This window comes from Dama dama, chromosome 26, assembly GCF_033118175.1.
Source record: "Dama dama isolate Ldn47 chromosome 26, ASM3311817v1, whole genome shotgun sequence".
Lineage (NCBI taxonomy): Eukaryota > Metazoa > Chordata > Mammalia > Artiodactyla > Cervidae > Dama > Dama dama.
The window spans coordinates 30,814,711-30,841,562 of NC_083706.1; the positions used below are offsets into that span (position 1 = coordinate 30,814,711).

General features: G+C 42.2%; 1 protein-coding gene across 1 annotated transcript in view; it reads left to right on the forward strand.

Moving 5' to 3' along the window:
- The first annotated feature begins 9,776 nt into the window (after positions 1 to 9,776).
- ARFGEF3 (ARFGEF family member 3) overlaps positions 9,777 to 26,852 on the forward strand; it is a 177,133-nt gene continuing 160,057 nt past the window's right edge. The window contains exons 1-2 of the mRNA XM_061130506.1: positions 9,777 to 9,883; positions 16,768 to 16,819. Coding sequence (XP_060986489.1) covers positions 9,799 to 9,883; positions 16,768 to 16,819 — 137 coding nt within the window. The 5' untranslated portion in view covers positions 9,777 to 9,798. The remainder of the gene's footprint in view (positions 9,884 to 16,767; positions 16,820 to 26,852) is intronic.

Genomic DNA, 26,852 nt, shown 5'->3' on the forward strand with positions numbered 1-26,852 from the left:
ACAGATACATAATTTGCAAATATTTCCTTCCATTCAGTAGGCTGCCCTTTCATTCTGTTGATAGTTTCCTTTTCTGGGAAGAAGCCTTTTAGTTTGGTATAGTCCCAGTTGTTTATTTTTGCTTTTGAAAATGCTTTTGCTTTTGGTGTCAGATTCAAAAAATCAGTGTCAAGATCTACATTAAGGAGTGTATGGCCTATATTTTCTTCTAGGGGCTTTATGGCTTCAGGTCTCATGTTCAAATCTTTCATTCATTTCTAGTTAATTTTTGGGTATGATATAAGATAGTGGTCCAGTTTCATTCTTTTATATGTCATTGTTCAGTTTTTTTCAACAGCATGTACTGAAGAGACAATTCTTTCCCCATTGTGTATTCTTCACCATATTACATTCTATATTCAAAGTTATAGTAATTAAAACAGTATGGTATTGGCATAAAACTAGACACATAGATCAGTGAAATACAGTAAAGAGCCCAGAAATAAGCCCACCCATATGTGTCAATTAACTTGTGACAAAAGGGCCAAATGAATTTTAAATTCATTCTTTTCTGCTCCAAGAAAACACCTGTTGGGAATTTCATTAGAATTGCTTATTATCCAACATTTTATCTTCTTTATAGGAAATGAGGTATGTCTCTTCATTTTCTTGGATCCCCTTAAAATTCTTCAATAAAGACTTTGAGTATTCTGAACAAAGGCTTGCACACATTTTCTTATATTTATTCCTAGCTGCTTTATATTAATTTATGCTACTAATTTTGGTGGTTTTTTTTTTTTTTTTTTGCTGGAAAGTAGAAATCCAAATTGTCTTTTTATATTAATACTACATCTAGAAACCTTGCTAAACCCTTATTAATTCTGAACATTTATCTGTAGGTTCTTCTAAAGTTTCCTCGTATGTAACTGTATCATCTATACATAATGACTATTTCATTTATTCTTTTTCTAATTCTTGCACTTTTTTCATTGTGCTGCCTGAGATCTTTAGTCAGTGTACAGTTGAACAGAAGTTGTAAGTGGAGCATTCTTGTCTCCAGACTATGTCCCTTCCTTCTTCCTGGTGCTTGCTTCAGAATCAGAATCTCAAATGGACACATTGATGAGGAATAATAAATGCTTCATAATATGAGGTAGGTTTCTTTCTCTAACCTTCTGAGGAATTTGCAATACATCATGATGCTGAAGAATAGCAATATAGACTCTCCCCTGCACTGTTGGTGGAAGTAAACATCCATATTCCTTGAACATGTTCTGGCAATAAGTTGGCAGGCCCTTTAACTGTGTATGCTTTTTGACTCAGCACGTCCACCTTTAGGATTTTACTTTAGGAAGGTATGTGCGGAAGTAGGGAGGTAGTGTAGTAACTAAGTGTTCATTGAAGTCTTCTTTATAATAGTAAAAACTGGAACCAACAATATAGATGAGTCAAATAACAGAAATGATAAAAGTGAAAGTGAAGTTGCTCAGTCGTGTCCGATTCTTTCTGACCCCATGGACTGTAGCCTACTAGAGTCCTCTATCCATGGAATTTTCCAGGCAAGAATACTGGAGTGGGTTGCCATTTCCTTCTCCAGGGATCTTCCCAACCCAGGGATCGAACCCAGGTCTCCCACATTGCAGGCAGACACTTTACCATCTGAACCAATAAATGATAGGCAGCCATTAAAAAGGAAGACGTGCCTGTGACAGAACATTGAGTAAAAAGAAACAGAATGTTTAAGAAGGTGTATAATGTTACCTCTTTTGCATAAAGCTACATCAATATTTGGAATTCCCATGGGTCTCAGTGGTAAAGAATCCACCTGCCAATGCAGAAAACACAGGTTTGATCCCTGAGTTGGGAAGATCCCCTGGGGCAGGGCATGGCAACCCACTCCAGTATTCTTGCCTGGAGAATCCCATGGACAGAGGAAACTGGCAGGCTACAGTCCACAGGGTCACAAAAATCAGACACAACTGAAGTGACTTATAACACATGCACACACATCAATATTTGCACCTACATATACACATCACGACCCAGATAATCACAATGGTGTGATCACTCACCTAGAGCCAGACATCCTGGAATGTGAAGTCAAGTGGGCCTTAGACAGCATCACTATGAACAAAGTTAGTGGAGGTGATGGAATTCCCGTTGCACTATTTCAAATCCTGAAAGATGATGCTGTGAAAGTGCACGCCAGCAAATTTGGAAAACTCAGCAGTGGCCACAGGACTGGAAAAGGTCAGTTTTCATTTCAATCCCAAAGAAAGGCAATGCCAAAGAATGCTCAAACTGCTGCACAATTGCACTCATCTCACACACTAGTAAAGTAATGCTCATAATTCACCAAGCCAGGCTTCAGCAATACACGAACCGAGAACTTTCAGATGTTCAGGCTGGTTTTAGAAAAGGCAGAGGAACCAGAGATCAAATTGCCAACATCTGCTGGATCATCGAAAAGGCAAGAGAGTTCCAGAAAAACATCTATTTCTGCTTTATTGACTATGCCAAAGTCTTTGACTGTGTGAATCACAATAAACTGTGGAACATTCTGAAAGAGATGGGAATACCAGACCACTTGACCTGCCTCTTGAGAAACCTATATGCAGGTCGGGAAGCAACAGTTAGAACTGGACATGGAACAGACTGGTTCCAAATAGGAAAAGGAGTACGTCAAGGCTGTATATATTGTCAGCCTGCTTATTTAACTTATATGCAGAGTACATCATGAGAAATGCTGGGCTGGAGGAAGCACAAGCTGGAATCAAGATTGCTGGGAGAAATATCAATAACCTCAGATTGAGGATGACACCATCCTTATGGTAGAAAGTGAAGAGGAACTAAAAAGCCTCTTGATGAAAGTGAAAAAAGAGAGTGAAAAAGTTGCCTTAAAGCTCAACATTCAGAAAACTAAGATCATGGCATCTGGTCCCATCACTTCATGGGAAATAGACGGGGAAACAGTGGAAACAGTGTCAGACTTTATTTTTCTGGGCTCCAAAATCACTGCAGATGGTGATTGCAGCCATGAAATTAAAAGACACTTACTCCTTGGAAGGAAAGTTATGACCAACCTAGATAGCATATTAAAAGCAGAGACATTACTTTGCCAACAAAGGTCCATCTGGTCAAGGCTATGGTTTTTCCAGTGGTCACATATGGATGTGAAAGTTGGACTGAGAAGAAAACTGAGCGCTGAAAAATTGATGCTTTTGAACTATGGTGTTGGAGAAGACTCTTGAGACTCCCTTGGACTGCAAGGAGATCCAACCGGTCCATCCTAGAGGAGAGCAGTCCTGGGTGTTCATTGGAAGGACTGATGCTGAAGCTGAAACTCCAGTACTTTGGCCACCAGAAGAGTTGACTCATTGCAAAGAGTTGACTCATTGGAAAAGACCCTGATGCTGGGAGGGATTTGGGGCAGGAGGAGAACGGGACGACAGAGGATGAGATGGCTGGATGGCATCACCGATTCGATGGACATGAGTTTAAGTGGACTCCGGGAGTTTGTGATGGACAGGGAGGCCTGGCGTGCTGCGATTCATGGGGTCGCAAAGAGTCGGACACAACTGAGCGACTGAACTGACTGACTGATACACATCTAAACACACAGATTTATCACAACTATGAAAATAGTGTTCATTAAAATTTTATTAATGAGCTGGTTTCAAGCTTTTGGGGTTTATTTACTTTATTGTTTATAATTTTATGTGTAATTTTGCATAGTCATTCACTCAGTTGTGTCCAACTCTTTTCAACCCCATGAGCTATAGACTGCCAGGGTCCCCTGTCCATGGAATTTTTCAGGCAAGACTATTAGAACAGGTTGCCATTTCCTCCTCCAAAGGATCTTCCCAACCCAGGAATTGAACCTGCATATCCTGCATTAGCAGGCGGATTCTTTACCATGGCGCCACGTGGGAAGCCCTCTACTCAATAGTGGATTGTGAAATCAATTACCGTTTCATCAGATTATATTCTTTTCAGAAATGAAGTCATGTGTAACTTTCAATATCAGAATGCCATGTGTATATATATTTTAAGTGTTGCTGTCCACATTGCGGCAAATACTGAGCTGAGTGACAGCTGGCGGAGGAGATGTAATGACTATACACGCTGACTCTGAGCCAACCGGCCATGCTCACTTCTGTTCATCGGTATCTGGTTTGATTTTCTGGATTTGACCATAATTCTATCAGGAAGCCAATGTTTTTTAGTTTGATGTGTGTCAGTGTAACTTACAGTTACAGTTAATCATGAAGCTTAGAAGAATTTATCCATTATTGGTCAGGACAACAAGACTTTCCATCAAGTTTAGGTTATGTGTTTTTTGAATTAGGTGTAATTGTTAGGCATTTTTTGGCTTTGCAATAACTGTACATTTTAATCAAACTTGTACATGTATGTGTGTGCTCAGTCGTGTCTGATTCTTTGCAACCACATGGACTGTAGCCCATCAGGCTCCTCTGTCCATGGAATTTTCCAGGCAAGAATACTGGAGTGGGTTGCCATTTCCTTCTCTACAAACTCATATAAGTTATCTTCAAATAGTTTTTTATTAGAAGAAATGAGAATGACAATGTAAAAAGCACAGAAGCATGTTCTGACTGAACTGCCAGATCTAGACCTATAAATAGTGACAACATTGGGAAAAACATTTCTTTTAATCAATAAATTTTAAAATTTGAGCTAGTCTAAAAAAATTCAAGCCTTTTAAATAAAGATTAAGTATAGTTTGTCAAATACTCAAAACCATTGAAAATTTATTATTTGCAATATTTTTGCAAATGAAAGCTAAAAATTGTACACATACACAAACTTATAAACACAAACTTGTTTGTAAGATCCTCAAATATTTTCAAAGAAAGAAAAAAAGACATAAATTCATCAGCTCTAGTTCAGGTCAGTTAATGAAAAAGTGTTAGTATCATATTTAGTTACACATGTGTGGCGGGAGAAAATTATTCGCAAAGTTTCTGAAAAATCTATTCCTGGCATAAATAGGTTACGCCTCTTTAGAGAAATGGATAAATAATTTATGATGTATGTATTCATAAAGCAGCAAAGTATATAGCCTTTAAGAATAATGTGGAAGAAAAAAAAGAATAATTAGAGAGGAATACTGAATGACTTGAAAAGCAGTTTTTACTGTATAGAAATAGAAGGCTGTAAAATGCTATGTACTTCTTTGCACTAAATGAGCCCAGTTTTATTATTTAAATATTTGATATAGATGCATGTATAAGTTTTAAAATACATACATACATATATAAATGGAAAATAAACAAACTACTAAGTCTTTTTCTCTGATGGTGTTATAGGTGAGTTTATTTTTTCCTTGAACATTTTTTTTATGACTACAAATTATTTTTTAAGTGGTGAGAAAATGAAATAAAAGTAGAATAGATTCTTGATGATAAATCAGCTGAGAAATTAAAAATACACTTCTCCGTGATAACACATTCTCTTAAACACACTTGTGGTTCTAGGAGTCACTCAGTCGTGTCCAACTCTTTGTGACCCCAAGGACAGCAGCCCGCCAGGCTCCTCTGCCCATGGGATTCTCCGGGCAAGAATGCTGGAGTGGGTTACCATTTTCTTCTCCATGTGGTTCTATAGAACACACAGAATACTTATTAGGCAGATGTGAGCAGACACAGGTTCTGTGATTCTACTTAATGAGAGCACTAAAATTTCTATTTTAACAATAGCTATTGTTTTAGAAGCAACACATTTGTTTCAGTTTTTTAATCTAGCTATTCACATACCTATATGTCTACTGGGTGGATGCAAAGGACGTTTTCTAGTGTGAGCTGACATTTTTTAAAAAAGGGTCTTTTAACTATTCTACTCTTACTTCCTTCACAGACAACATTTTGAGTGGATTGTTTAGACATATGTTTCTACCTGCTCTTAATCCGCTACAACCAGGCCTCCCCCATGATTCCTCTGGGGCAAGTCTCCTGACTAAACTCCCACATCCATCTAATCCTTGGTTGTGTTTATCTTGTTGCTTGGATTCTTTTATTTCATTTTCCCACCACTTAAAAAATAATTTGTAATCATAAAAATAAAAGTGTTCAAGGAAAAAATACACTCACCTATAACCCCATCAGAGATAAACACTGTTAGTAGTTTATGTTTATTTTCCATTTATATATGTATGTATGTATTTTAAAACTTATACATGCATCAAATATTTCAATAATAAAACTGGGCTCATTTAGTGCAAAGAAGTACATAGCATTTTAGAACCTTCTATTTCTATACAGTAAAAACTGCTTTTCAAGTCATTCAGTATTCCTCTCTCAAATTATTTTTTTTCTTCCATATTATTCTTAAAGGCTATGTACTTTTTGCTGCTTTATGACTGCATACATCATAAATTATTTATCCATTTCTCTATGTTTAGTTTTCAGTTTTTAAAAGTAACTGAATGACACACCAAAATCCTTTTTTAAACAAACAAACAAAAAACCTTTATTCACTTCCCTAATCACTTGCTTAGGATGAATTCCTAAAAGTGGGATTTCTGGGCTGGAGCCATCTCTCTGCTCTATCCAGAACCCCTCCAGGGATGGGTACCAATGCCCCTTCCACCAGCACCCATAACATGAGAGGACCTCATTGGCCAGCTCCTTACTAACACTAGGCAATTGTATGTAAAATCTCTCAGCTAATTTTATTAAAACAAAATTACCTTTTATTTAAAGGTCGGTGCTCGCTTGAATTGTAAGTCATTTGTATTTATTCCTCTGTGAACTGACTTCATATTATCACCTATTGTTTTAAAGTGTGCATCTGTTGTTTTTAATACTTTGTAAAAGCTTTTATTGTTGTTGTTGTTTAGTCACTGTCGAGTCTGACTCTTTTGCAACTCCATGGATTGTAGCCTGCCAGGTTCCTCTGTCCATGGGATTTCCCAGGCAAGAATACTACAGGGGGTTCCATTTCCTTTTGTAGGGGATCTTCCCCACCCACTTCTCATGTGTCTCCTGCACTGGCAGGCAGATTCTTTACCATTGAGATCACCTGGGAAGCCCCAAAAGCTTTTATACAAAGGTATTTTAAATCATTTTATCTCTGAAATATTATTTTCCTAGTGTATAATTGAGTTTGTTTTTAATTATAAAAATAGTGAATAATCTTTAAAAAAGTAAAAAACATAACCACATAAAATTAAAAGATGTTACTCTCTTTTCTCTTCAGTCTGCGCCTCAGAGTGTCATTTGCTTTTTATTCTTTGTGTGGACCTTTTAACATAAAGCTTCTACATATCGAAATAATCAAATCTGTTTACCTTTCCCTTTTGACAGTTTCTTCCTTAGCTGCTCTATTAAAAATAATTTGAATGCATTAAGATAAGTATATTCACTTACATTTTCTTCTAAACCTTTTATGGATCAGTTCTTAAACTTAACTCCTTAACACATTTGTAATCTACTTTTCTATATGGTATAAAACTGTGATATATGCACATATGTGTGTGTATAGTATATATATACTATTTCCAAATAGTTAAAAATATAGTCTTACATAATTATATTGACTACAATGTTTTTTAATTTTTTCTTAGCACTGGAAACCTTTCTTCAAATAATGACATTATGAGGTGAGTGGATGAGTGGAGAGTCCCTAGGGGTCTAGGACTTCGCAAGTTTTGACTCCTCACTACCAAATGGACTTAAGGAGCAGTCTGAACACCTCCCTCCCATCTGTTGGACACCCTCCCATGACACTCCGTTTCCTTGCTGCCCTCCTGAACCACAGGTTTCTAATTATGCCTTTTCAGTCTCCTCTGTGGGCACATGCGCCTCTGTCCATCATCTGAGAGTAAGAGGTCCCCCAGCTCCCTTCTGGCATTGTGCTCTTTCCATTTTACCTACTCCCTCCCAGTAACCTTTGTCAAACCCGAGGCATCAGCAATTCTCCCTACTTGGTGGCTTCAAATCCTCTTTTCTATCACAGAGTCCTATCCTTAGTTCCTACCCATAAGTAAAACTCCCTATGAGTGAATGAAAGTCACTCAGTCATGTCTGACTCTTTGTGATTCCATGGACTATACATGGAATTCTCCAGGCCAGAATACTGGAGTGGGTAGCCTTTCCCTTCTCCAGGGGGAACTTCCCAACTCAGGGATGGAACCCAGGTCTCCCGCATTGCAGGTGGATTCTTTATCAGCTGAGCCACAAGGGAGGCCCCAAACACCCTATGGATATCCTAATTGCCATTTCAAACTGAACTTGTTCATAACTGAACTCATACTGCCTGGATTCCAAACCTTTCTCTTCCTTTCTCCTTTAACTTACAGGATGGGACCATTACCCTCCCATTTTCCCAAGTAAGAAACCTGGAAGTCATCCCTTATATTACCATCCCAGTCAGTCAGTAAATCCTACTGCTTCAATTCAAAGAATCTCTTGCTATATTTTCCTCTATTCCTTTCCATCTACCCTTGGCTTAACTTATTTCTAGATCACTGAAGAATCTTCTGACTTTTTCCCCAGCTGCCAGTCTACTCCTCTGCAATTTAACTTCCTCAGTACCACTACAGCCGAATTTCTAAAGAAAAACAAAAACGCCCAGAATCCTGAGTTCCCAATCACAGCTTTCACAAGGGTGGGAGGCGGGGGAGACTCCAAATAAGACTCCTGCTTTCCCCTCCCTTTTTCCTCCAACATCCATCCTAGGGCCTCCATCAGTAAAGGTCTTGAAGTGACTGAAGCACTCTCCTAAGGTCTGAGACTCTGCCTCAGGCTGCCTTTCCCCATCCGGCAGCCCTTGTCGGCTCCCGAGTTCTGCCCGAAGGTTCTTCACCGCCAAAGCTTTCTCTGCCCACCCTCTCCCACCCCCACACCTAAGTTGGCTAGCTCTCTGCTGCGTGGTCCCCGTGCACCACCACCCCACCCTTTTTATTTTCTTCAAAGGATAACAATTCAGGTCAACAGAGGGTTGGAAAGGGAAGGAAGAGACATTTTTAAAAAGGGTTTTGGATTCAAGAGTCCAAATTCTGTTGGTTTGGGAAGTACCTTAAACCTCTCTGGGCCTGGTTCCCTCCTGTTATAACGGGATGTTAATCCTTCCATCACACACACACACACACAGAGCCCTGGTTCACACCTGGCTTCCTCCTGTGTATAATGGGGATGTTAATCCTATTATCACACACACGCACACGTGAGATGGTGTGGAATACACGGTTGGGCAGAATCACAGTCTGTTCACAGGTAGCGCCCGAGCCTGGCTCCGAGGGCGGCCCGGCACTAGTGAGCCTGGACCGCGGGATGCCGCGGGCGGCGCGACACCACCGGGCGCCGGAGGTGGGGGGGCTCCTGGAGCCGGAGCCGGAGCCGAGCAGCCCCAACTCCGCCCGCCCGGGACGGCGGGGCGGGGGCAACGACGAGGCTCCTCCCCGCCCGCTGCCCGCCGCCGCCAGACGCTCCCTCGGGCCGAGCCCGGCCAACGCCCGGCCGGCGAGCCAGCCCAGGACGTCTGCCACCGGCTTTCCGCGAGCCTCCGTGCCCCGGGGGCCGCCCCGGGTCTCGGCCTACGCCCCGCAGCCCGCCGTCTCCGTCGCGGCGCGCCGGGCGCTCCTGACCCGCGGGCGGGGCGGCGGGCGGGGCTCCGGGCCTGACGCGGCGGCGGCATGGAGCGGGCGTGATTCATCAGCCGCCGCGCCGGGCCGGAGCGGGGCGAGCGCAGCGGCCGCCCAGGCGCCCAGGGCCGGGCTGCGGTGGCGGCGGCGTCCCCGCCGGGCCTCGCGCGCGCGCTCCCCTAGCTGTCGGCGGCTGGCCCGCGGCAGAGGTCAAGATGGAAGAGATCCTAAGGAAGCTGCAGAAGGAGGCGTCCGGGAGCAAGTACAAAGCCATCAAAGAGAGCTGCACCTGGGCCCTGGGTAAGCGCGCCGAGCGGGGCGCCCGGCACCTGCCGGCGGGGCCGGTTCGCCGCCGCCGGAGGGCCGCGCCGGGGAGGGCTGTGATAGCCCCTCTGCGGGGTGGTGAGGGGGGAGCTGAGCAGCTATGACCGATGCTTTTTCGCGCAATTGCGAGAGTTGCCTCGGAGAATTGATGGGTGATGTGCGAATTTGGATTCGGGCGTGTACATCCATCCGCCTACCTTCTGGTCTCTTTATCTTCTCCTAAACCTTAATGGGGAACCGCCGTGTCCCCTCCTGACGGCCCCTTTCTTCAAGTCCCCTGCACGGCGGACGACGGTCACCCATCTCCGAGTTCGGATCACAAGCCGGTCGGAAAACACCGGCCTGATTCCAAAACGCCTGTGGGCTAGAGGGAAGTTGAACCGTCAGCCGCGGTCTCAAGTACCTTGGCCAGTGTAACCAGGAAGGAACAGCTTGTTTGATTTTCCTGATAGAGGCCAGCTTGTTAAGTATTAGCTTTCATGGTTATTGTAAATGAAAAATAACACACAGGTGGGATGGTGTTACCTCTGCAATTCTATTGTTGTCTGCCCTTCAGACAGATTTGATTTTAGATTTGTGAACTCTGCAAGCACTGAAATAAGTTCCAGGTAGCAAATTTGTGTTTCTTCTCAGACTCGGATTGTCGAACTCAACCTTGGAGAAAACGGCAAGACATTCCAATTAGGCAAGAATGTGGGCAATCAGAATTGTCTGGATGGGAATTCAGGGGGTTCAGGAGCATACTTGGGGTAATAGTGATGCTTGAGGAGGGAGAAAAGGAAAGGCCAAGAAGAAACCAGGGCAGCTCTGTGGGCCCCTGGCCTTCCCCAAGCCTGCATGTGATTCCTCAGTTGCCAACCAGTCAGAACAGAAAATTGAATCCCTTTCTCCATAAACCAAAAAGCCATCAGTGTTTGTCATGACACTCTGCTGTGGCACAGCCTGGGAAGGGCCGTTAGCAGGTTTTCTACTAAATGGAGAATTCTGTTGGTGCTCTACGTATCTCGGTTAATAGTTAGAAGATCTGAATTCACATATGTTTGAGTGTGTGTGCACAGACCATCGCTCTTTTTTTTTTTTAACCTGTCTGTCATCACAAAATTTTCTAGAATGTTGTCTAGGAAGTTTATCTTGTAGGCAGAATCAGAACTTGACCATTTGTTTACTGTTAGAGGGGGGAAGAAAATGGACCAGATACATAAGTGAGCAGCAAGGCTCTTAAAGCCACAGTACTGTTTTTGCATTGCCATTGTCATTCAGTCAGGTGATGGGATAGATTCTCAAAGGCTTCAAATGAAGGGTCCCAGATGTCCGGGTAACATAATCCTAGCAGGTCCTGACTGCACTCTAGACAGGTTCTTACCTATACTTGTTATTATTTTGCTGTAAGTTAAGCAGATTTAGATAACATGGGGGAGGAGAGGAATGTAGCATCTTTAATATTTGGATTTTGATACTCTGCATCTTGTTAAGTTAAAGTGCAATGTTACCTAGTTTAGGTCCTTGAAGAAAAAGCCCGGAGCTGAGGCAGCTAGATAATGTGAGCAGAGCCTGGAGTTCAGCCTGATGGGAAGAGTAAATGGGATTCTTTTCCCAGGGGCCATTCTCAGCAAGAGATGGGAGTGCATGAAACAGTTAACTAACAGTGGTTGGAAGGAGTAAACCAGGAAAACCGATGAAAGAAGAGGGAGTGAATGTGGGGTCAGGGGTGGGGGGTAGGGGGACTGGTATGAGTTGGTGGGCTTTTGAAGTCAATTGGACTTGAAGAATGGGTAAGCCGTGGGTTTCTGCTTTTCTTTGCTTGTGTAGCAATGATTTATTAAGACCTCCTCTGTACTGAGCGGTGGGGAGAGAAAAATGAATAAAATGCTTCCTCCCTGTAATTAGCTTGTTAGGAGGGTATGTTGGAGGGAGAATGCTGCAGAAACAGACATGAAGGTATGGCTTCCTGTTCTTCTTTCCCACTCCAGTCCATTTTCCACTGTTCCATCTTTTTGGTTTTTTTTTTGGCTATAAAATACTTTTCACTCCTCAATCCCCATACTGTTTTTTTAAAGTGTGAATTCCTTAGAATGCTCTTTGGAATCCAGCCCCAGCCTTCTTTCCTGGCGCCCTCACAGCAGGGGTTCATCGGTCCCCAGTAAGCCATATACTTTCTTGTACACGCTGTGTGCTGCATGTTCCTCTGCCTGGGCAAATGCTAGTCCTTCTGCCACGGCTTACCTTCCCAGACTCCCAAGGCTCAGCTCACATACAAAGGCTGCCCTGAGCTCTGCAAGTGAATAGGTTGCTCCTCTGGGCTCTTAGCTCTGCGTTTAGGATCCTCTTAGAGCACCTGCTCTTGGGGATTATAGTTGGTTATGCCCGCAGCTACTCTTTTGGGGGCAGGATGATTGAGAAATATATTGGATTCAGGAGACAAAAAGAAAAAATTCAAGCAGACTTAAAGCAAAATAGAATGTTTTCACTCTATGAACTAAACAGCCCTTGGAAGGCTAGCTGTGGGTTGAGTTTGGTTCAGGGTTTAGGTACTGTTAAAAGGATCTTGCTCTGCTCTTTTGGGATGACAAACACACTCAACATGAGTCTCCAAAGCTTTGAGTTCATCAGTCAGCACACTTAGACCATCTCAGGAAAGAGGGCTCGTCCCCCACTTAGACCGCCATGGGAGAAAGGGGTTGTTTACGTACTTAGAGCATCTCAAGAGAAAGTAGTCATCTTACACTTGGGCCATTATAAGCGAGAGGGATCACCATGACATTTAGACCACCCCAGGAGAGAGTCATTCTTATGAAAGCTACCGTGGGAGAGGGGGTCATCTTCACGCTTAGTCCATATCAGAAGAAAGAGGTCATCTCCCGCTTGGACTGCTATAGGAGGACATTTAGATCATACCAGGGGAGAGGAGTCATCTCCCACTAAAACTCTCTAGGAGAGAGAGAGCGCATCTCCACATTTAGGCCATTACAGGAGAAGAGGGTCGCTTCCCACTTGGCCAATCATGGGCTCATCCGAAGGGAGTGGAGCTCTGGCAGTCACTCCTGCCCAGTCCTTGGCGTTGATGGGTTGAGTGTGTATCCCTGAACCAGTCCTCTAGCTAAGGAATGAAACAGGCTAGCTGCCTACAAGGCCCACTGAAATCCCAGAGTCAGCCAAAGATGGCTTCCTCAAAACAAAATTAGAGTTTGCAGCTTGAGAGGCAGGTGAGTGGATGGTGATCGGCCAAAGCAACACATGTCCGCAGTGTAGACGTGAGCTTCCTTAGCATAGGGACTATCACTTAGCCTTGTTTGTGGCTTCTGCACCTACAATATGAGAGACACATGTTCAATACGTAAATAAATCAACATGTAACTGACTTGTTTAGGTTTTAAGTGATCTTAATCTTGTTTTCTAGTTACAAAAGTTATATATGCTCATTTTAGAATACTGAAAAATAGTCAAACACTATAAAGAAAATAATCTCATCACCCATATGATCACTAATCATATTTTGGAGTATTTCCCTCCTGCAAAGAGTTTTTTGTTTTGTTTTTTTTTTTTTTTTACCACATATAGTGGATTGTTAGTTATTTTTTATTTTAACTTTAGTATTTTCTGAAAATTGGTTTCTGAAAATCAGTTTTCTTAATGGCTGCATAATAACTGGCAAGGAATATGTATGTGTTTTTTCTCTATTTTGAGCTATCCAGGTTATATACTTTTCTTGTCAGTGAGGAAGTGGTCTGACGAAGGAATAGAAAAAGAAAAATGGACTGGGCCACTGTGTGGAGGGCCTGAGAGAAGATTCTCCTTCAAGGACTGGCAGTCCTGGAGGTGTGGGAGCTGGGAATGGCAGGATGGAATAGAAGGGCAGATCATTAGAACTGGATCATGCGTCTTTTAGAAACTTTGATTGTTTTACATATACCAGGGGCTCCTGTTGAATTGATTTAGAAAATGGAGAAGAGAAAGAAAATCAGAAGTTGGAACACCAAGTTAAGGAAGAAGGATGGTCTGTGTAACCATCCTCCTTTTGTCTCTTTCCATCCACTTTTCCTTCCAACCTCAGGTTCTGCTACCTTCACAGCCAAATGACTTAAAATGTGGGTGTAGTGCTTGTGTCCACATCCTCACTTCCTGCTCACTCTTCAGCTCACTCCAGTCTTTCTCTTCTGTCCTTCCACCTATTGAAGATTAAGGTACTCAGACCTCAGAGTGTAGCAGACCGTTCTCACATCCCTCTTACAGGTTCTCTTGGCCACTCTGGGCATCTACTTGACCTTGGCCTCATGCCCTCACCCCGCCGGTTTTGATCCTGCCTCTTGAGTTTTTCTGTCTCCTTTGCGGTTTCAGCTCCCATAGTGGGTGCCTGCTTAGTCATGTCCAACTCTTTGCAACCCCATGGACTGTAGCTTGCCAGGCTCCTCTATCCATGGAACTTCCCAGGCAAGAATACTGGAGTGGGTTGCCGTTTCCTTCTCCAGAGGATCTTCCCAACCCAGGGATTGAACCCACGTCTCCTGTGGCTTCTGCATTGGCGGGCAGATTCTTTATCACCAAGCCCCTGGGGAGCTTCAGCTCCTCCCCCACCTAAAAGATTGTGTTTCACAAGAATTAGCCATGAACCCTCTTCTCTTAATTCCCAGCCCGCCTGGAGTTGAACACTTTCAGAGCCGCAGCTTCAGTTCAGTTTCTGAGAATGTGATACCCATATTTAGATCCCTGGGCTTCCCCTTGCTCTGCCACCAGCCCCCTTCTTCCTCCAATGCAACTTCCTACCCGCTTCTCTTCTGCAACGGGGTGGGCTCATTATGGCTGCTCTGTGACTTTCTCTTTTCCCTTTCCTCTGACTCTCTGTTGGCACTTGCAGGGTTGGGCACTGTTGCACAGCTTGAGTTAAATATAAACTCCTCTGTCTGATGAGGAAAACTGCAGTAGTTTGGTCGTTTGCTGTCAGACCCTCTTCTTGGGAAGCAGCATCAAGTTATCCTGGATATTGGCTGTGCCCTGCCGACTGCTGGGCCAGACTCACCTGCCTGGCCTTAGAGCCACCCCCATACCTGCATCTCAGGGCTTTGTTTTATGATCCTGTCTCACCTCAGGAACTGACCTCAGTCCTTCTACTTCCTACCTTGTCTTGTGGCCCCTGCACCACTGACTCGTCCAACCATCTTTCTATTTTACTCGCTTCCTCAAACCTGCTGCTGTGCCCCATGGACCACAACAGTCCAAGATCCTATCATCATGGTTTCTCTTCTTACTCCAGAGTCTCAGGGATACATTTGGTGCCCACTGTTCCCTCTGATCTCTTAGCTGTGTGGAAAGAGATGTTTCTCCTTCCCCAGTAAAAGTAATTTAGACTGACAGGGCTTGTTGACTCTAAGACAGTGAAGAGAGGAGGCAAGAGTTTGAACAGAAAAACTGGAGACAAGTTGGAGCATGTGATGTTGTGATTTATGATAAGAAATATACATTTGGTCTTGGTCCCTGTTTCTGGCTCAGAGCTTCTAAAATCCTTGGAATTTCCCAAAAGGAAGAGAGCTAAAAATGTCATTCTTTATGTTAATGAAGTAATTTTGGACCACATCTAAGGATGGGGGCTGGTTGCCAAAACCATCCTCTTCAGTCCTACTCCCCCTGACCTCCACGGAGGGGAGAGGAGCTGAAGATCAAACATCAGGGGCTGATGAGTTGTACCTGTATAATGAAGCCTCCATAAAACCTAAAGGGATGGAGTTTGGTGAGCTTCCTGGTTCACACCCAGAAAGCATGGAATCTCTTTGCCCTTTCCCATACCTTGCCATGTGTATCTCTTCCACTGGGCTATTCCTGAATTATATCCTTCTGTAACATACCAGTAATCTAGTAAGTAGAAGTTCCTGTGAATTCTGTGAGTCATTCTAGCAAGTTAATTAAACCCAAGGAGGGGGTTTTTGGAAACTTTAATTCATAGCCAGTCGGTCAGAAGCGCAGGTGACAACCAGTACTTGAGGTTGGCATCTGAAGGTGGGGAGGTGGCGGGGTGGGAAGGTTGGGGGGGAGTGGGTGTTACAGGCTTGTAGGACTGAGCCCAGCCTGTGGGGTCTTATGTTCTCTCCAGGTAGATATTGTCAGAATTAAGTTAGATTGTATGACACTCAGCTGGTGTCAGAGAATTGCTTATTGATGGACCCTTCTTCCCTACCACCCTTCAATCCCACAAACACACATTGGAATTGGGTGCAGGATTGTTAAATCTATTGAACTCGAACAGCTTTTATTTTGAAACAGAATAGTGAATGTTTCATTATCACTATAATTGGAGACAGCAAGAGTGTGAATAGCCATAGCAGTGGTTAAGTGTTGACCATTCAGGTGAGGTTAATGAGATGTGAGCCTTCCAATCAGTATTCTTCAGTACTGTGTGATTTTTGAAAAGTTTCACCTGCTGTGTCATAAATGTGAGATGAGCTGTTACATAAAGTGCTTTGTGAACATGAAAGTCTCTCAAGTATAAGTTATTATTTAAAGGTATTAAAACAGTATTTTCAAGGAAATAGCTCTCCTTTCTCTATTGTTATTGCAAGAATATAGCATTTTTAGTCAGTTGTAAGTAGATTACATTGGCATTCTGTTTCAGGTTAGGAATTGACTCTGTCTCTAAGGGAAATGCGTCCTAATTTTTAAGCTCTGAGAGGAAGTCTTGTGAGCTAGAAAAGGCAAAGGATTTTTAAGTGTGGATGATTTGTATGCAGATAGTTGAGAATTGACTAATTTATAATTATAGGAATTTCCCGGGGCGGGGGGGAGGGTGGAGAAACTAATAGTGAGATTTATGTACAGTTTAGATTCCTAGTCCTCACATACTTATTTTTAACTTTGTAATTTTCCTTTTGCAGAAACCCTCGATGGTGTGGATACCATTGTCAAGATCCCTCCACACTTGCTGAGGTAAGGAGACTGGAGTTGTAGAATACCGCAGAAGTAAAAATGGCCCACCATGTTTTCCTGAAGGGTCCAGATAACCTCTTTGGCTAACAGGATTTTAGTTGCTGACTGTTGACCTTTCTGCATCTGTGAACTGAGTATTTCATGAGTGTCTTAGTGTCAGTGAAATCTGTATTCCAAAGGAACCAGCTGTGGAAGTCTTGGATGAAAGGATACAATTGGTCACGGAGAGAAATGACCAAAACCTAAGTGAGGATGTGGACTGTGGATGTGGAGACTGTGGATTAGCCTCCCACCGTGAGTTAGGAAATGGCGCCCACTTTGGGCTTCTCTAGTGGCTCAGCTGGTGAAGAATCCTCCTGCCTTACGGGAGGCCTGGGTTTGATCCCTGGGTTGGGAAGATGCGCAGGAGAAGGGAACGGCTACTAACTCCAGTATTCTGGCCTGGAGAATTTTGTGGACTGTATAGTCCATGGGGTCACAGAGAATCAGACACGACGGAACACCTTTCACTTTGGGGGGAAGCAGTCCTGCCCCGCGTGGGGTGGATTTAAGCTCTCACTGGCCCCTCAGGTGGACACCATCTCACAAACTCTGTGGCCACCTGCAGTAGCCCTGAGACCGTAAGTCTATTTCCCCAGTTCCTCAACTCTTCCCGCGCCCCCATCTCCATCATTGTGAGAGAAATACATGCCTTTTGTGGAAATTTGGAAAGAGCATACGAAAGTTGCCCGTAATTACACCAACCTAGAATAACCACTGAAAGCAGTTTAACAGATTTTCTTAACAGACGTCCCCCCAACACACATACATATTTTTACAAATTAATATGAGGCTTTATTTACAGGTTTGTTTCCTGCTTGGTTTTTTTGGTCAACACTATAGAAGAACGTTTTCTAATGTCCATATATGTTCTTGAAATATTGCATTTTCTTTTACTATATGGCTATTGCAACATAAAATTATTTAGTAATTTTATTTTATTATTATTTAATAATTTTATTATTTATTAAACATTTGGATTGTTTCTAGATTTTTCTTTGCAATTATTAAAAACTAAGTCTTTTGAGTATAGTTTCTATATTGTCAGGACACTTACGATTTATTACGTATTTTCTCTCTTTTCAAGTAGATTGAAAAAAGAATTATGCTTCTGTCTATTTATAAAATGTATTACTTCTACTGTAGTGCCTGCTACAGGTTGATACGTTCGTGTGTTAGTCAATTCATGTATAAGGGAATTCATGCGTTAATCAAACCAAGTATACTTTTCTTCTAAATAGATAGAATGTCTGGCAGCAACATTCTTACCCAGAGGAGGGGTATTCCAGCTGGGGTATGCATGCACACAAAGGAATGTAAAAAATCTCCAGGAGGTACAAAAGCATAGATGGTTGAAGGGAGATGATTTCCTGGTTCCCAGTTTCTATAGTTAACCTGTCTTAAAATTATTTGCTTCAGAATTGATTTTGCTGTGTCTCTTTTTCCATTTCACCTCTTACAGTCACCCTTCTCCCTCTTCACAAAGGACAGCAGAGCTGTCTCCCACCCCATCCTGACTCTGACCCTAGTGTATTGTCCTGGGATGCAAAACCCTCTTCCCACCAACAGAGAACTATGAAAATATTAATGTCTGTGTTGGTAAAGGGGATGAATATAATGACCAAGGCACACATCTTTTTGCAGGTTAGCTTTCATTTCTTGGCTTTCAGTGAAATTGGAAGAGGACCTAATCTGGTTATAACAAAGAAAAAAGATTTTTTTGATGATGAATCTCCTTCATTCCTCTCTTACTTATATAAACAAGGTTTCTTAGTGCTTGCATCTTTAAAAGTGGGAAAGAAAGGTATGGAATTTATATTATATTATTATTATAATAATTCAGTTTCATTGTATTATAACAGTAGATAGTATTCACTCATCAGTATATGAACTAGTTGAGAAGAAAGAGACAAATCCTGTACATTTCTTTAGGGATACATTTCCAATAAATTTTTAATTTCCATGTTAACTATATTAACATTCTTATAAGTAATTATTAATGTTGTTTGGATCAGTTGTGTGCATTAGTAATGATAGCTCAAAGAAGAAAATGGAACACTTTTAAGCCTTACAGCCAGAGGAAATTTTTAAGAATCACTTTATATACATTTTTGTTGCAGGGAAATATAATAGGAAAATTCATAAAATCAAGTGTTAAATAGATTGAGAGAAAATTCTGTGTGGGGAGTAAAATGGAAATACAAGTTCAAGGAGATAACAGTGCAGCCTTTTTGCAAAGAGGAGTTTGTTCATATATTTTTTGATAGGTGAAGATGGTTTGCAAATTGGTATGGTATTTGGATTTTATTGGATACCTTTAAGTGAGTGATATGTTTTAATTAAAATTATACTAATTCCAATATGCCAGAATTACAGCCTTTGCACTGAATTAAAATTATGGTTGAGAAATTTAAATGTCAACTTAAAATGTGTGAAAAATAGTATTTAAAATTTGCAAAAATGTTTGATGGCACTGCTGTAAAGGTTGTTTCTCTATCCAAGGGGCTATTGAAGCTACAGTGCAACTTTCTATGGTTATGGATCTGTGATAAAAGGTTTGCTTGCCTTCAGTGTTAGAAGGAAGAAAGTGACAGTGATACCAGAAGAGGCTCCTGGTACAGTGGGCATCAAAAGACAACTGGCATTTTGTACCTCTTGGTGTGTGTGGAACCAAATGAGCTGGAGAAAATACAGTGTTAATGGGCTGTGTTTGGTCCCCTGCTTAGCCACTGAGCACTACACTTGTCCATGATATTGAGCCCAGGGCCAGCTGGCCATCTTGTATGACCACAGGTTGTTGCTCAGTTGCTAAGTCATTTAAAATCCCCCAGGATTTGCTCAGATTCATGTCCATTGAGTTGGTGATGCCATCCAACCATCTCATCCTCTGTCACCCCCTTCTCCTCCTGCCCTCAATCTTTCCCAGCATCAGGGTCTTTTCCAGTGAGTCAAATCTTCAGATCAAGTAGCCAAAGTATTGGAGCTTCAGTTTCAGCATCAATCCTTCCAAAGAATATTCAGGGTTGACTTCCAGAAAGAAAAAAAAAATCATCAACAGGCACATCCACAACTGAGTGTTGTTTCCAGCTTTGGCCCAGCTTCTTTATTCTTTCTGGAACTGTTTCTCCACTGTTCCCAAGTAGCATATTGAACACTCACTGACCTGGGGGACTCATCTTCCGATGTCATATTTTTTTGCCTTTTCATACTGTTCATGGGGTTCTCGCAGCAAGAGTGGTGCTGGAGTGGTGAGCCATTCCCTTCCCCAGTGGACCACGTTTTGTCAGAACCCTACACTGTGACCTGTCTGCCCTGTGTGGACCTGCACATCATGACTTCGAGCTTCACTGAGTTACACAAGGCTGTGATCCATGTGATCATTTTGGTTAGCTTTCTGTGATTGTTGTTTTCTTTCTGGAATCTGTGGGATTGTAGTTCTTGCTTCTTCTGTCTGCCCTCTGATGAATGAGGATACGACTGTAGGAGGTAGTCACAAAATTGATGGGAAGGATGCCAGATGAGGAACCGTAGATGAATACATATATATGTGTGTGTGTGTTTACCTGTCTTCACCAATATTAGAATATAACTCAGAGTGTTCGTCTGAATGATAGAGAGCTGGTGATATCATACTATATACAGAGGAATGTGTTTGTGCATTCCAGATGTGCAGCAAAGTCTATCAAGCATCCTCGTACAGAGAACTGAGCTGTGTGAATGAGACAGAGCAAGTGCAAGCATTGCTCTCAGAGGTTTTATGTTCTCCAAGAGGAGACTGAAAACAAATGTAGCTGGGGAAAAAACACTTGTGAGGCAGCAAGTATAAATTGATTATGGAATTTTATGCCTATCAGAAGGTTTCAGTTTGACTATCACTCGTAATAGTTGGGAGCCTTTCAAAGCCTGTTTTAGCCTATGTGAATAAGCCATAATCAAACGAAAACAAGCTATTGAATTAATGAATCTGCTTGAGCCTTTGATAATAGGGAAATAAACACCATAATGGACTTTCCCCCTCTGTGGTAAATCAGTTTTCCTTTAATCCTTTGATTCTTCTTCCAGGCATTTTTAAACCCACAGTGCACTTACTCTGTCCAGTACTGTGTTTAACATGGTATCTCTCTATTGCTTGAGCATAATAAATTTAAAAAAATTTTTTTAATTTAGGTGCTGTAATTTCTTGTCTGCTTATAAGTAAGAATTTAGATTTGTTATTTTTTCTTCAGTTATACTTCTATTTTAATGATTTTTTTCTTCAGTTAATTAGTATATGAGAAAGAAACCAGATTCATAAACTATTTCTTGGCATTCTTCTGGTTTTGTATTCAGATTCAGTTTCCATTTCTGTTATGTAATCACCTAGGAATGATTGTTTGCAAAAATGTTTTGTTGTTTCAGGTTTTGGAATGAGCCATCAAGACTAAATTAAGTATCAAATACTTCTGCCATGCTTTTTTTCTTATTTTTTCTTTTGCCATTGATTGTCTTTCAAGTTAAATATGTTAGCATTCTGATAGATAGTTACTAATACTGTTCTGATCAATTGTGTACATTAGTAATGGTAATTCAAACCAGAAGAAAATTGAAACCTTGAAAGAACTAAGGTTGTATTATCTTTTTTTTTTTTAATTTTTTTTTTCTTTTACCATTGATTGCTCTTGAGTACTTCTTGTGCAAATGGAAGTCCACAAGTCACGTGAATGATTTTAGTGACTCTGGTGACTGGATTTGGTCATGCGTAGGGCACGGTATGGGAGAAACCTGTGAAAAAAGACTTTAGATGGAATGGAGTGGCCAGAGGCTTTGCTTCTTTCTGCCCCGGGCTCGTTCACTGAACAAAGGCCCAGTCTTATTGTTGATACAGTGAACAGCCTTAGCAACCAAGATGGGGATTCACGTGGGGAACGCAGTGAGGTTCAGCGTCAGGGATGGGGGAAGGGCCAGGGAACTCGCCCTGTAGAGTAGCTCCTGAATTCGTTAGTCGATAGTCACGCGAACATCTTTCCACCTTCCTGCCCATAGTCTTGCTTTTTGATCTTGGGGGTGAGATTTAAGCATCCTTATCTTCCTCCTCGAGGAGCCTGAACCCTCACTCCTTTTTTTTTTTTTAAAGTTTTTTTTTGTTGTTGTTGCCCAGGCTTTTTGTTGTGGCTTGAGGTTGATTAGTTGTGGTGAGTGAGCTATAGAGAAAGTGGGCTTAGTTGCCACGTGGCAGGTGGGATCTCAGTTTCCCGACCAGGGATTCAACCCACATCCCCTACATTGAAGATTGGATTCTTAACCACCATGGGAGTCCTCTTTTCTCTCTGATTAAACCTGGGCCTTACATGTCTTTGCAGGGTTGAATAAAACCTGTGAATCGGTGGGCAGTGACGGTGTGCCCGTGCTCAAGGAAGAAGCCTTCCTCAGGCTGGGGTTACCTTCTCCTCAGCCTTCTTGTTTTTCTGGCAAAAGGCAGCTCAGGGTGTTCCCTCAGAGTTGACAGACTTGATAAAATATCTCTGCCCAAGTCAAGTGACGTCCAGTAGTTACTGACTCCATCGTTGTTAGTTGCTGGTTTTTCAGCCAAGTAAGAAATGGGACTTGGAAGCTATTGATCAAGAACTATTAGTAGGGAGGTGGGAGGGGGGATCGGGATGGGGAATACATGTAAATCCATGGCTGATTCATGTCAATGTATGGCAAAACCCACTACAATATTGTAATTAGCCTCCAACTAATAAAAATAAATGAAAAAAAAAAGAACTATTAATAGTTAACAATATTAAACGTTTTCTCTTCCCTTTTTTCTACTTTCTCTCACCCCCCGCATCGTTTGCTTTTCCCGCCATGGTTTGGGAATCAAGTAATATAACCAAAGTAACTTGATCAGTTATGGAATTTTCAGGGCTGCTCTGGTTTTTGTTATGAATATTCAGGGCTGGTGTATGTGTTTTGTGAGGCTATCATCAGCCACCTGGAGGGGCCACAACTTCTGTGATGTTTAACTTGTTGCAAGTTGATATATTGGTCTTTCCCTTTCCTGCTCACTGTCTTTGTGATGGCTTGGTTATGATGATACCTAGATCTGTCTGATGTTTTTTTCTTAGAAATATTGAAGAACTTATATTTTTTCTAACCCTATGTGTTAAAAGGAAAAGGGCTTATGCCATTTCTGTGGACCATTCAGTACCATTGTTATTTGCAGTCAGTGGCTCTTCTAGATCCTTCTTGACCTGCTGGCAAGTTCCTGAGGAACATTCCTCCCTTTCCAATGGACTCCTTTAGTGTCCTTCTGCTTCTGAGTCTTGGCTGGAAGTGGTCAGTCCCTCTGCTGGCATCTGACCGTCAGAGAAACAAGCTCTTCCTGTGACCAAGATTAGTCACGTACACATGCAAGATGGTGTAAAACTCGGGTTTTACTGAGGGCATTTCCCAGTCTCTGCCCCACCTCCTCTGGGAGCTATCTCATATACTGAAATAGAGCGTGCTTGTTACGAGTCCTCTTCCTTTTGCATGCCAGGACGAAGACAGCAGGTCTAGAGGTCTATGGTTAGCAATCTAATACTCCCCTTTATATGGGACACTGAAACACTAGAGACGTGTTTTCTGAGCTGCTTTTTTTTTCATCAAAATTGTTCACTGTGTGTCTTATGCAGTATTCCTCACTTCTTCTTACTACTTAGCCTTGAAGACTGAGCTATGGTGAGTGAAAGTGATCCTTCTTTCCTTTGTGCCTTCACTGTTTCTGTCGTGAATTTGTCATGGCATTTATCAGTCAGGTTGGTAATTGTTTAGGGGATCTGTTTGAGACCCTTTTTTCAAGGAGTTCTTATACATAAATTTTTCATCATTTTACCTCCTAGTTCAGTGCCCTTTAAATGTTCAGAGGATGAAAATGCCTCTCCAGACTCTGCATTGTGCATCTCAGTGAACCTATGTCCTCATCTCCTAGGTTCTTGGACAACATGGTATTTGGAAGAATCTGTGCCATCGTATTTGGAAGAATCTGTACTTCGGCAGTAGAATCTCAAATATCTCATTGGCTGAAAGGGTGGGTCCCAAAGAGTAGACCAGAAATCCAACACCCTCTCCATTGACCTCAGCTAGTATAGTCTTAAACCCCTTACTCTCTTCTCAATCAAAGCCCTGGCTAGTCTAATGTTTCTTATTTGATTGAGGTTGAGGGTTTGTGGTAGTTATTAATACATGACCCTGATTAATGGTCTGTATCAAAGGTCACTGAATATTCAAGGGGTTCAGCACTCATTAGGTTCCCATGAAGAGTCCTTGGCCCACCTGGATGAGGCACTCTGCCTGCCTGAACTCAACCACCCCCAGTGTGAATTTGACTTGGAGTCAAATTTCTGTTCTAAAGAAATAAAGAGTCTTCACCTGCATCCCTCTCCAATCCAGAATTTTCCCTTTCTCTGAGCCCAGGTAACTTACAGCAGGACTGGTCCTAAAACTATCAAGGGAATCCTGGAGCAATCTCGTTAAAAGGCAGCCATTGGCAGCAAACCTCCTATTGGCATTTCTCAGTGCCTTTTGGGAACAATCCCAGACATCACTCCAGCCATGACCCAGCTACCATTTTGCTTACCTTTTCCATGATTCTTCAGAGCCAACCTCAGCCTAATTGCTTTTCTCCTGCCAGTTGCAGTTCCCAGAAAGACTCTTTAACAGTCCTACTTCCCATTTGTCCTTATATGTGTCCCCCACTCCCTCCCATCCGCACCCTGCTGAGCCTCTGCCCAGCCCTGGAGAGCAGTGGCCCCCAGCCTTTTCGGCACCAGGAGCCAGTTTCATGAAAGACAGTTTTTCCATGGATGGGGAGGGGGGAAGGTTTCAGGATGATTCAACTGCATTACATTTATTGTGCACTTTATTCCATTATTACTGCATCAGCTGCACCTCAAATCATCAGGCATTAGATCCCAGAGGTGGGGGACCCCTGCTCTAGAGGCTTCATTTGCCTGCCTGGTCCAGGCACTTCTTTCAGCCCAGGTGCTGACAGGTTCCTCCTTGTTTTGATTTAGAGACCTACTGATCTTTCATGGAGGGTGGGAACACGCTCATTAGCATTCTTGTTTGGAAAGAACCGTCTGTAATAGCTTCTTATTCTTTGCAAGGCTTTAATTGCTTTTCTGTTGCTTTTATCTATTTTAGGGCTTTAGATCTGTGCTTTGAACCCTTCAGCAACTTCTACAGGTTGTGCAAGTTTTTTGTTTGTTTTTTAATTGAAGAAATTAATGTCTCCATATCAACTGGGAAGGACTGTGTGTGATTTCAAATGGATCAGTGGGTTTTGGCAGGCAGTTTCAATCTCATCATTGTTTCTGCCTTTCTGAGGACATGGAGAAGTGCTGGGCTCCCCTTGCTACCTCCCACTGTCAAGAGGAGGAATCAGGAGCTGCCAGTGTAGGATTTCCAGGTCCTGTCTTCAGCTCATGCTAATTGAACGGAGGATGTTCGCATAAATGCAGGACATGTGCTTCTGATGAGGCCTCTGCGTTAGTCCAGGTAAATTGTAAGTATCTGTGCTTCTTCTGGATTTGAATTCATCTTGAGGTCTCCTCTTGGTGATTTCTGGTTTTCCTCCATACTATGGCTGACTTCTCTTTGCAGAGGCACACACGTGTAAGTTTTGACTCTCCTGATTTTTTGCTGGTTCGGCACCAGAAAAAAAAAAGAATAGGATGCTTAAGACACTTTAGTTATTCTAAGCCTGGCTCACTTTCAGTCTCAGCGAAGTCTTTATCCCTCCCAGCCATGAAAGGATATATGGAGGGAGCCATCAGTCTTGCCTTGGGTCAGTGGGAATCATTTAAGTGAAAAAGGACTTGCCATGGAGTCAACCTGAACTGTTCCAGCTCCCTGGGATCCAGCTTCCTCTAAACAGGTGAGCAGAATGACATTTCTGTGTTGGCCACAAAAACCAGTTGGCAGAGAGAAAGTAGCATGTGGAATAGCCAATAATTAGCCTGTAAGTCAGTGCTTGTGAGTGCTGGGGATGCTGAAATCCATATTAGAAATCAAGGTGCCCCAAAGATCTAGTCTTTTTTCTCCTTTTATTCCTTTCCCTACTGTTATGGAAACAAAGAGTATTCTCATCACCTTTTAACATAGTCTAAATGACAATACTATATACTGTTCCTAACTTATGAGCACCTCCTTCTGTGTATATGCCAGCCTATAAAGTCAATTGTAATGATTTTCATGTTCTTTGATAAGGAAGACCTACGATTAACTTTTAATTACAAAGCTTCTTCTTGTTAATAGCCCTGGACCTCAAAGCACTTTAAATGATGTGGTCAGTTAGAGAAGTGCATAACCTACCCAAGCTGGGATGGTAGGGGTTGTTGGGCTTGAGTGATATTTTGAGATGTGAGCAAAACCAGCCATGGCCACTCATCCTTCCATTATAACAGGTGGTTGATGCCTTTATTTTATGGCGCTTGGCTCTAAAGGGAAGTGTTAGAAGGAAACAAAGAAAACGTGTGACAGTCCAACCATAAATTTTTCTTTCTTCAGTTTTCATTCCTTTTGAGTGGAATGAAGGTAGGATTTTTGCTGTGTGGGTTGTTCTGTGCTTGCTTTTTCATAATTGTGTCTTACAGGCAATTTCGGTCCAAATTTCCTGCTTTAACTTCAGAGTATGCTGTTGAGAAATTGTTTGTACTGATGAGTTAAAAAAAAAATGGATTCTGAGAGATCAGTAGGGCCTGGAGCTTGTTGATTCAGTGACGTAAATGGCTCGTGAGGTGTTTGTATATCTCACTCTCCAAAACCTTTCTACTGGGAATGGTGCGAAGACTAGAATCCTGTTTAGTTTCTTTGGATATCTTTATTAAATATTTCCTATTTGTATTGTACCACCTATTTGTGTGTAGTTGGACTTAACTCAGTAGGGTCATGTAATTACACAGTGCCCTGATACATGTTTTTCCAGTCTAATAAATTTCACACAGGAGATCTCCCATTACTGATTTTATAACTCAGTACTCTGTTAATA